The sequence below is a fragment of the Primulina huaijiensis genome, chromosome 4, assembly GCF_012295235.1.
Source record: "Primulina huaijiensis isolate GDHJ02 chromosome 4, ASM1229523v2, whole genome shotgun sequence".
Taxonomy (NCBI): Eukaryota; Viridiplantae; Streptophyta; class Magnoliopsida; order Lamiales; family Gesneriaceae; genus Primulina; species Primulina huaijiensis.
The window spans coordinates 25,583,115-25,594,515 of NC_133309.1; the positions used below are offsets into that span (position 1 = coordinate 25,583,115).

The 11,401-nt window shown below is 35.2% G+C and overlaps 2 protein-coding genes across 4 annotated transcripts; one reads left to right on the forward strand and one right to left on the reverse strand.

The window, feature by feature from the left end:
* Positions 1 to 1,755, forward strand: LOC140975775 (F-box/kelch-repeat protein At1g80440). The gene is made up of 2 exons (XM_073439679.1): positions 1 to 1,143; positions 1,270 to 1,755. Exons 1-2 carry the CDS (start codon positions 450 to 452, stop codon positions 1,647 to 1,649), a joined length of 1,074 nt encoding a protein of 357 aa, XP_073295780.1. The 5' UTR covers positions 1 to 449; the 3' UTR covers positions 1,650 to 1,755.
* A 48-nt stretch (positions 1,756 to 1,803) lies between these two features.
* Positions 1,804 to 6,870, reverse strand: LOC140975774 (uncharacterized). Of its 3 annotated transcripts, none has more exons than XM_073439678.1 (5): positions 6,517 to 6,870; positions 5,068 to 6,063; positions 3,471 to 4,360; positions 2,567 to 2,623; positions 1,804 to 2,235 (listed from the first exon to the last, which is right to left on the reverse strand). In XM_073439678.1, the coding sequence occupies exons 2-5, from the start codon at positions 6,038 to 6,040 to the stop codon at positions 1,990 to 1,992; spliced, it is 2,166 nt and encodes a 721-aa protein (XP_073295779.1). In that variant the 5' UTR covers positions 6,041 to 6,063; positions 6,517 to 6,870; the 3' UTR covers positions 1,804 to 1,989. The 3 variants fall into 3 exon arrangements, with proteins under 3 accessions (XP_073295779.1, XP_073295777.1, XP_073295778.1); XM_073439676.1 differs by having other exon boundaries at positions 5,068 to 6,227; XM_073439677.1 differs by having other exon boundaries at positions 5,068 to 6,227; positions 6,305 to 6,870.
* Between the last annotated feature and the right edge of the window lie 4,531 nt (positions 6,871 to 11,401).

Genomic DNA, 11,401 nt, shown 5'->3' on the forward strand with positions numbered 1-11,401 from the left:
TGAGTTGGCACTTTTTATTGGCCAGATTGTCTGCTATCGAGAACTAATCACTGTATCTGCTTTCTTTTCTGTATATATTAAGGAACAATACTGAAAACTAATCGACCTCAAAAAGTTTTCTCCTTGCCTCTGTGTTGTCTTTGTTTTCATTCATTTTCGTGAAAAAGATTTGTTCCCTTTAGTCCAAAAAAAAAACAGGAAAAAGTTAGGGACCAGCATAAGCCAAGAATTGACTCGACTGAGAAAAAATCACCAGCTTTGTATTTTTCTCGCGCCTAATTAATTAGAAAGACCTAGAGAAAGGTCTCCACTTTAAATTTATGTATGCTCTCTGTTGGCTTTTTTTCTTTTTGTCATAAAGAAGGTTGATCTTTTTGTTTTGTGAAGAGAAAGTAAATTAACTCATACCCTTTTGGTGGATTCTGATTTAGACTCGGCCTGTGGGATACATGGAGCTTATTCCGGGTCTGCCGGATGATGTTGGATTGGAATGTTTGATTCGGATTTCTCAAGAGAATTTTCCTTTTGTTGCATCAGCTTGCATGAAATGGAAGGATACGATTCACCTGCCGGAGTTTTGGCAGCGGCGGAAAGCTGCGAATTTGGCACAGAAAATTGTCGTCTTTTCTCAAGCCAAGGTCGGTGACTTGGGGCAAGAACCCGGAACCAAGAAGTATTCACCCACCCAGGTTTACAGGTTAACGCTTTGCGAACCGGAAACGGGTCGTTGGGCTGAACTTCCGGCGATACCGGATCAAAAGGATGATGGGTTACCAATGTTCTGCCAGCTCGTTGGAATCGGGTCGAACCTTGTTGTGATTGGCGGCTGGGACCCGACGACATGGAAGGTTTCCAATGATGTGTTTGTTTACAACTTTGTTTCTGCTAAATGGAGACGAGGCGCCCCCATGCCTGGTTGCCGGAGATCTTTCTTTGCATGTGCGTCTGATGATCGGCGATTCGTGTTCGTTGCTGGAGGACACGACACGGAGAAATCTGCGTTGAAAAGCGCCATGGCGTATGATTTGACGGAAGATTTATGGGTTATGCTGCCGGAGATGGAAACAGAACGCGATGAATCAGCCGGGATATTCCATCACGGAAAGTTTTATGTCGTCGGAGGATATGTCACAAGCATGCAAGGTAGCATTTTAGGGATTTGATCTTCTTTTGAACATGTGGGAACATATTTTCTTAAGAACGTCAAATTATAATTTCTCGACAGATAATTGAATTTTGATAATATTGCTCTGTTTTCCGGTCTTACAGGTAGATTCGAGACAAGCGCCGAAACATTTGATGTTGCTTCTTGGCAATGGAGTTCAGTTCAAAAAGATTTCTTAAACAGTGCAATTTGTCCAAGAAACTGTATTGGCAATGCAGATGGGAGATTCTTTCTGTCTTGCAGCGGTAATGTGGAGGCACTGCAAGGATCGGAATGGAAAGGAGTGGCGAAGCAGCCAGATAATGTGCAGAATACGACCCACATGACAACGTGCAGAGACAAGGTGTTCGTGATGGGTTCTAGGAGGCCCGGTGAACGGCACCAGATGTTTATATTGGATCTGAAGAGTTGCAGATCGGAAAGAGTGAATGCGACAGATGAATTTTCGGGCCACGTTCAATCAGGATGTTGTCTAGAACTTTAAGGTTATATTCAGCAGTGTGTCCGAGTCGAGGCCAATAACTTTGTTCCAAAATTGGATTCTATTCTGTTTCATATTGATAAATGAAGTGTTATTAAGATAAATATAAAGCAATTCAATACACAAGTATCATTTACCTAAAATATTAGAACACCAGGAAGGAGAATATAGACTGTTGTTCAGGCTCGCCAAGTATGGCAATCAAGAAACCAGCACAAGATATCTCACTATTAAGAGAACGAGCTGAATTTGATAACAATGCAAAGAAAACTTCCGCGGCTAAAGAATTTTGTAAATTTTCGACCAACAAAAGAATGATCTGTGGGTAGACCTGTGGCGAAGGCTACTTTATTCTCATGCACGAGTACAAGACCTCACCAAATTTTTGGAACATGTGCTTCTTCAAGTACGTTTTCTTTACTTTTTCTCTACCTTTCGCCCCCATTTCTTGTCTTGCTGTGGGATTTCGAAGTAAAAATTCAAGATTTCTTGCAAGAATTTGAGCCCCCGGACGTCCCAATCGATGGAGAAGACCGGTTATGTTGTGCTCAACGATCTCTTTAGTGCCACCGGAATCAGTTCCCAAAACCTACAATTCCAGAAAGTTTTCGTCGAGGGCGTCAAATTACAAAACACGATTTTTTACAACTCCACAGAACTACAAGAAAGGAACTGTATGACTTCTCAGACCATGTATCCATCTATTACTAAGAATGGCATTGACTTGTGAAGATGCTTTGAAAGCAGCTTGCCCAAAAGAGTAAATTATGGACCATTGTGTTATTTGAATTAAAAAAAAGGGAAATTTGGACAATCTCAACTAATTTTTTGGGAAATAGAATGACCAGGGTTATATTTTCAACCATCCCAAAAAATAACCACCGTCGTATAAAGAGAATACAATTAAGTAAGAAGAATACAGGAAGTCCAAATGCCATAGCTTCGATTGTTACTCTTCCAAATGTCTCTCCAAGCCCCTGCACAGACGTAAAGCAAGGACAATCCAGAATTGTATAAATAGTTAAATACTAATCTCATCAGGTAGAAAAAATTTCACCTATTTTCAATGCTATGAAGTAAATGAGCGTGAAGCTACAAGAAATGTGATAAAAACAAATAAATGTACGGTCTACACTCAATCATTTAGTCGCCTCTGAAAGAGCACATACAAGCTTTCATAAATGTGAGAAATATCAATTTCAGAAGTGTTCATGCAATGTGATAGTCAAGAACTAAAGTGTGAGGTGATATGAGCGCTTCATTGATCAACCATAATAGCAGATTACGAAGAGACAAAAAATTATCTATACCATGGGAATTTCATACTGGTATAACAGTGCATCTAAATCAATGCAAGCAATAACTATCACAATTTTGTGACATGTTTGATTTTCTCTGCAATATGTTAAAAACTTCTAGAATTTAAGAAGAGTTGCTTATGATTTTAAATTTTTAATTAAGCCCAAATATTTTTGCTTGAAACCAAGGCCCATATTTTTTAGATCTTCTCTTGCCTATAAATTTGGCGCATATTTAAATGGTCGAATAAAGTTTATAGAGGAACATCCTTCGTTGTTTCTGGCCATAGGGTGGACCAAAAACCAGCCATGTTAAATTCCTTTGCATTTTGGAATTTTCAGTTATCCTTATTTTGCCTAATATCTACTTAATTTGTCGTTTGATGCACAACAAGAATTATTTTCTCGAAGCTTGAAAGTTAAAAAAAAATAATAATAATTTCTTCAACATGACAGGTTAAGTAGGATCATACGATGAGAGCAAGAAATACTTGTCGTAAATAGATATATATGTGTAATGAAGTACCTGAGAGTTCATGACATAAACATCTGCTGCAGCATAAAGGGAGGCAACTCGAGTAGTTGCAGGAGTCCACAATACAGACTCTGACACCTTTGAATGCGAAGATAGATACTTAAGAAGTGTTTTGACATAAAGTGCCTTGTTACTTTTAGATCCAACTGAACCTATGAGAAATTTCAGATTCTGTTTCTTCTCTCGAGTGCTTTCGAGTAACAGCTTTCTCATGCCAGCATCTCTGTCAAACACCCGCGGATCAGGCTTATTCTTGTTGGTGACGATCTTGGGCAACATTTTATATCTCTTCCCGAGTGTATTGTGATGTAAGGAAGAGACATCAAAAGAACTGCGCCTGTTGGTGGATCCAGCAACATTTTTCGAATCCTGAAGTAGAGCTCTTGAGTAATAATCATGATCTATTGCTGTTGGATCTTTGATTTCAGAATCATTCAGCAGTTGACCTTGTTCGAACAACAAGCGTGCCGATTCCAGAAGCAAGAATTGACCCTTTCCAGGGTTTATACTGCTCAAAGAAACAACAAGCATGTCGTCATCAGTCAGTCCCATTTCTTTTCTAACTGCACTTCTCAATGATTGTCTCTTTTCCAGCATTCTCTCTGGGGTGAAAGATGGAGTATTTAAAGAGCAGGGGATGCCTGCAGCAAAGGCTAGCTCATCATTGACCGACAGTGGCACCAGAGCAGGCCCAGTTTTCAAGTGGATATTTTCTTCCTTGCACCAGGCTAGCCACTGTTTGGACTGTAATTCAGAAAGAAAAATCAACTTTTTTACTCGGTTGAGGACAAGTTTTGTTCGATTGAAGTACTCTCTTCTGTTCTCCATGATCCACCACATTATTTGACTAGAACCCAGTACAGTGCGTGAGAGATACTGTTCTGAAACCATGATTGACAAGATAAAAACAGTGGATGTCAAATATTTATCCACACAAATCTTTAGCTTAGATGGAAAACCTTTACAGCTACATTCTAAGAAAGTCATATTAAACCAATCGGTACTAAAACTCAATAACTTGCTTTTGATCAGAGTCACTTATAATAACTCTGATAAATCCAGGCACAACAAAATGTGGATATGATGTCACAGCAAGTAGTTGGTTAGGTATAGACGACAAGTTTGATTTTATGACACTGAAAGCATCACAAATTACAAGGAAGTTGAAATCTAGTAATTCTGGTGCAACTGCACCTCAACCACTATATAAGTGCCGACCATTTGGACCACAACCTGACATGTTGGAGTAGACATGAATCTAAGGGGCGGAGTTCAGTGAATTTTCTATTCACAGCATCAGAAAGTGGAAGAGTTTAATGAATTTTCTGTTTACAACTGCAGGCTTAAAATGAGGTTTTAAGACACATACAAATTATGGTATAAATAATCATACTTTTCAGCAATTTGATAGTGGATTAGAATAATCAGGTAAAAGTAAAGAATAGCTCACACGCCTTGATATCGGACTTTTTCACTTAAGTAGCATGCACGTTATTACCTTGAATAACATAACTAATAATGACAGAACAGAGAAAATAGTTAGAAAATGTAAACTTTGAGAACAGAATTGCTTCCTGTATAAGCTCACCAATCCAGGATGCACAAACAGCGGACCCTGCAATGATGAGATCTGCTCTCATAGAAGTTTTGAAGCTTAGATCAGTCTTGTCCGGGAGCACTTTGATTTTTCTTCTAGTAAGTTCTTCCATCAAACCACCTTTCTTGTTCAGAACTATGACAGAAATTGTGGCTCCACAGCTCAGAAACTCTGAAGCCAACTCCAACATTGCAAGTGGAGCTCCAGTCATTGACAGCTCATGGAAGATCAAAACAAACTTTCTAGACCAAACCAGGCGTGCGAATGCCCCCTTTCTGTCACAGGTACCTGACCGTTTCTCAGGGCTCCACTCCAAAATTGCATCCTCTATAGAGCCAAATGGTCCAACAAGTTGCCCATAAGTCATATTTTGCATTGGAACTTCCTCTTCTTCCACATCATCTTCACTTTCTATATCTTTCAGAACCACCTTTGGCTGACCAGGGCTCTTTTTACGAGAACTTCGTCCTGATTTCTTGCTTCTTTTCTTTGAATTGCTTTTTTTCAATGAAATACGACTTCCATTCTTTGAGAGAACCACATCCATATTCTTCAAACTAGACTGATTCTTATCAGTCTGCAAGTTAACTGCCATAGAACTGACGTTAGCAATCAAGTCCCTTCTATTTTTCTGTTGTGGTTCGGAATACTCACCTTTCGACTCACCGCCATATCCACCACTAAAAAGATCTTCCTTATTATCTCCATGAGCCCATTTTGACTGGAAATAGAACCCAGCATAAGCCCAAAGAGTGATCAAAAGCAACCAAAGCACAATGCGGTTGCTTCTGAAACATTGAGAGCTAATCCAACCACTCCTAATCTCTCTTCTTGGACTGCGACCAGAGTTCAATCTCCTGAAAGACGGAGAACCCCTCGGTGTTGACTTCCCTGACGAACTCGACTTCAACGCACCACCCCCAGGCCTCAAAGGTGATGGACGAATCACATTTCCTTCCTCCATCGCTGAAATTCTAGATCACCCCACTATCACAATTCCAAATGCGCATACAACAACATTTCAAAAGGAAAAACCAATCATCACAAACGCCAAAACTGTGACAATCACTTCGACTATTTCATGTAACTAGACATCCAAAGACACCAGTATAATGATTCTGTAACATTAAACAGCAATGCACAACGCTTGCCTGTCCAAGAAAGCAAAAGTTCCAAAAATCAAGAAATAAAAACAGCAATACCTCAAGAAAATGTGACCTAACTATACCAGAAAACATCAGTTCACGCAAATACGAAATCAAGGTGTCCAGCAAGAACTACCAACAAGAAACAGCACTCAATTCTTGAATAGTCAAACCAGCGTTGCAAAAAAAAAAAACGCACACGGTGAAATGTCGATCCACTAATAAACAACACAAAGACGGGAAAAAAAAAAAGAAAATAAACAACCGTCAGAACCCAAAACTCATCGGAACTCACGGAATGGTGTGCAATAGGATTAAGCTGTGCCAGCAGCAGCTACCAAGCGATCTTCGCACAAAGTTTCAGCAAGTAAACAAGATTACAAACAAAGTAAATTTCGATCTTGAAAAAACTACACAGAAGAAGATCTCGGAACTGAAGATCTTGAGTTTAAATACCGACAAATCCAATCAATATGTTCACATTATTCCATCGGTAGAACTTTAGCACCGAATTTCCCAGCTCAGACTAAAATTCCGGCGAGTTCTACAGAGAGGAGGAGTTGCTCCACACCGTTGTGGAATGGAATTGAAGTAGAAGCAGTAAGAAGGATGGGGTGGCATGTGTGAATAAGCTCGTTCGTGTAAAGTTCTATTGTCATTAGTGATATTTGATTAGGCTGAAGATAACGCCAGAACGATTTTCGTATAGCCAGAGCAAAGCCTCTTTAAATGTCAAATTTGACCTCGAATCAAATTTACATTGATCCCAAGGAGTGAAAAGAAATCTATTTAGTTATACAACTCACACAAGTAAAAAATTGAACACAAAATCATTTAAGTCAACTAATCATTGTAAAAGAAATTTGTAAAAGAAAAAAAGATATTTAATTTCAGTTTTTTTATCAAGTATTTCGAATCTTGAATTTTTATTATTTTCATTGATATTTTTCAAATAAAAACCATCAAACAATACACTTTCATACGTAATATTTTCAATATCATATTCTATTTCGTACTTACTTTCATACACTTCAAATTTTGATAATGGATTTTATTTGCTTTAAAGATTTTGATAAAAAGAGAGGGAAATTCTTATTTAGTCCTTAATATTTTAGCTTGTTCTCGATTTAGTCCCTAATGACCCAAAATAGTCATTTTTGTTCCTATTTTTATCCTTGAATTTAGTTTTTATTTACTTTTCAAAAAAAAAAACCCAACATGTTTATTAATAGTAAATTAAATCTTACACATTTTGACCAAAATATCGTTGGGTCGTGTCAAACAGATTTTACATATTGTTTTTTACAGCTTAATCACCTAGTCGCAACTAATGGTTCATGTCGCAGATTTTTTTCAATAACACCTAGCACAAACTTGTTTTATTTCCTACTCAAGGTGTGTAGTAACAGATTTAATTTATACATACATGAATTCAATATGAGAAGGGAAAAAAACTTGATAATTTTATTCAGACATAATAAATATTATTACATAAGCAAGCTCTAGTAGAGGAGGAGATAACTTGTTCAGCTACTTATTATAGTTATAGATACAATACACATAAACTTGAAATATTACAGTGTTTATTTGAAAAAGAGAACGAATTATGCCCTCAACTTATTATGAAAGTGCATATGAAATTTGATACATAATATAATATGGTCTATTAATTTCTTTTATCAACCTTTTTTCATTGAAGTTTTGATACAATGTCAAGGCTCGACTGAAATCCCGATCTACTAAGTTGTTGGAAATTTTTGGATAAAGTACTCATACAATTTTTCTCCGACATATATTTTCCGAGATAGTTCTCAATATCGAATGTTGAAGACTACCCATTCGTTTATCTCATACAACAACATCAATATGTAAATCTATTTCTTCTTTGAAAGTAGCTTATATCATGATCTAAATTGCTCCAATATGAATCGAGGACATGGTATGTGCTATTCCCGATTTGAGTTTTTGTGGTTCCTATTTTATTTCTTCAAAAAAAAAAAAATGTACATCTCCATATAGTTTCTCATAAGTTCCATTGGATTGAAATTCACCTTCTGGAAACCCTATATATTACATGATGATTTTTTTTCTTAGGCCAAGATTTTTAAATAATTTCTTTAAATGTCCTGCATAGAACCATTAATATATATGTAGACTAGGATTTTCTCTCATAATATTTTGGATAATTTTATGAGGTATAATTTATGGCTAAAGAAACCAGACAAATATTCATGTGTTTCGGGTTGAAATACGTCATCTTCATTCGGTTTCTGATTATGTCGCTACATCTGACTCTTCTTGATTCAGGACTTCTTCTTCATATATACTTTCGTATGAGAGAATATCCTAAAATTGGTAATACTTGAATTAAGTCTTGACAATAAATCGCTTCTTCGATATCCGAAGTTTTTTCGAAGTGAATTTTTTATCGTTTTCTGGATAGTTGGTCAAAATGTGATATCTTGTTCCATATGTCAAGCAATTGCAATCTTTAAAACTTTCATTAGTTCTGGATTCAGCTCTCCTAAAAGTGTTTCTTTTTGGTGTTCATCCTATGATTTGAGATGAGTTTGATGTCTGGGACAACATCCTACTTCATGATGATCTATTTATTTGTTCAGATTTATAAAATCTGACTTTTCTGTGTAAACTGTACTGTTTTTATTTTCCAAGAACTTCTTCCACTTCTACTACTTCTGATAAGATTTAAATTTAAAGCTCTTCATCTTCTTCATTTGTGGTTTATTTTCAATAATTGTCGAAATATCATTTTCTCTACAATATAATAGAGTATGTTTGTTAATACTCCTTAATATTTTATAGTTATTGTGTAATTATATCAAATGACATTGTTCAGCCAATTTTTTTTTTAGAAAATAGGCACTTCTAGCCAGAGTATCTGGATTGTCAGATATGTATTCCCTTATTAGCATTTCCCTCTAGCGAAGAAAAGTTGCATCGATGTACTTTCTTTGACTCCTAATTCTATCTATATTTATTGAATAAAATATTGTGTTCATTCACTAAATAGATGTCATGAAATTAAAGGTTATATAGAGCTTGAGTATTATTTTTATTTTGTGTATCTTGTTTATTAAGATAGTCAAACTCTATGAATTATGTTTTAAATAGTGTAGTCATTCTTCTAGGTATCTCGCTAAGATATTCTCCGGCTACGACTGAGTATTTGGTTTATGCCAAAGTCATGTCTCAAATGATTTTAACTGATATCATATGACTCATTTCTAAAATTTCAATGAATCTTTCTATGTTGAGATCAAGTGTTCATGTTGTCATTCTTACAGCCGATGTTCAATCATATATGAGATATCATCTGTTTTTTAAGTCCATTACATCTAGGTCAAGAATAACCTCACAATGATGTACTGGTTCTAAAACACTCTTCTCATAGAGTGATTGGTTCAAGGGAATTTGATTTTTTTCTTCATTGTATTCTCGTTGGATATGATTCGTCTCCAACTTGGAAATCAATGTGGTTCTCTCCTATGTTTGTGTTACGGGATCCCACACTTTTACTTCTGTATGGTTCTTGATAAATGTTTCTAGGGGTAACTAGAAATTGATCACCCTCAGTTGTATCATTTTTAGATCTATGATATTGAGATTTGCAAAAGATGATGCAATATCTTGAAGATCATTGAGACCGACTCTTTATATGATCGTTATTTCATGAGACATTTTGATAATATCGATAATTTTTCTTCATCGATTAGAGGTTTTTGCATTATTCTCGCTTTCTTCTTTTGATGTAATAAGGATTATGTACCAAATGATGGTGATAATCGCCCTCTCTCTTTTTTTTTGACTAGAACTCGGTGGTTGTTCTAGATTTTGAATTATTGTTTGGATATCTTTCTATGTTTCAAGAATTTTTTCTTGCTTTCGAGTATTTCTTCAACCTTTTGTGGTACATAGTGTAAATGATTGTCATAATTTTGTTTTGTCTTTTGCATTTCTCTAAGATCTCTTTAGAGTCTAGAAGAATCCTGGACTATTTCTATGTATCTATTATTTTGAATCATATTCTACCTTAATACTCTTATACGTTCCTAGTTGCTTCTAATATTTAACATCAGTTAAATATCTTTTTTTTTTTACATATCTAAAATATTGAAATAAAATTTTAAAATAAAAAAATCTCGAATGTATATTCAGATCTATAATTTGAGAAATATCTCATCATCGGACAAATATATTATACACCAATAATAATATAATATGTCTGAAATATTCAACCTATTTTATGATACCATTTGCATGTCCCTTTTAAGTAATTTTGTCAACAAGGGTTTGTTTGGGGATTTTTGAAAATATTTAAGCTTGAATGACCATATTAGACATAATTTGAAAGATTAAGGACTAGATTAGGATAATATGAATCAAATCGGAACTTGTGCTAAATATGAGAGTTGACATTGAGTTTTCCCAATAAATAAAACATGTGAAATAGAACAATGAAGATGGTAGAAAATATAGCCAAAATTAAATTAAAATTAAATATTGAAATTAGGTATTATTATTAAATCATAAATGCCTTATCCTGTTGTCTAAAGGCAGCAACTTTGTCGGCAGGAAACTTAATAATTATTATTTTTCCTGTTTATTAACTATAATTCTACCTCTTAAAATTTTATAAGATAGTTTTACTTGTTAGTATATGTTGTTATTTTTCGATGTAAGATAGATAAATATTTGTGTTAATGCAATAGTCTACAAACAAAACTAGCTAAATCAACCGCATTGTGCATATCATGCGCGATATATTAATCAAACGTTCACGTACTCTATCGACTGATAATCACTTTCCGTTCACGGAAACATCAATTGCCACATTTTATGTATATATATACTTCTAATTATTCACAAACTTATACATGGCTTATTTATTTGGCAAGTAGAAAATTGGGAAATAATCGATAGTCTAATTAAGCAATCGTAGATAAGATAAATGGAAAAACTTAAAAGTCCCAATCACACCATCACTTGAATGTCCTACTCGTTTTTTTTTTCTCGTTGTTCGTACTTTATATCATTATCAAAACATTAATTTAATTTATTTGATTTTGACTTGGAAACAACTCTGCTCCTTGCTATGGAATGGAAGTGGCAACATTTGTTTTTTATAATTATTATTGTAGGAAATTGAAGAAATATAAATG

Excerpts from the sequence above, each read along its gene's own strand:
- LOC140975774 (XM_073439678.1), bottom strand. The coding sequence starts at position 6,040 with ATGGAGGAAGGAAATGTGATTCGTCCATCACCTTTGAGGCCTGGGGGT. Across the intron at positions 2,624-3,470 it reads TTTATGTCATGAACTCTCAG|GGGCTTGGAGAGACATTTGG; the intron begins GTACTTCATTAC and ends ACGTCTGTGCAG. Across the intron at positions 2,236-2,566 it reads CTATGGCATTTGGACTTCCT|GTTTTGGGAACTGATTCCGG; the intron begins GTATTCTTCTTA and ends CTGGAATTGTAG.
- LOC140975775 (XM_073439679.1), top strand. The coding sequence starts at position 450 with ATGGAGCTTATTCCGGGTCTGCCGGATGATGTTGGATTGGAATGTTTG. Across the intron at positions 1,144-1,269 it reads ATATGTCACAAGCATGCAAG|GTAGATTCGAGACAAGCGCC; the intron begins GTAGCATTTTAG and ends CCGGTCTTACAG.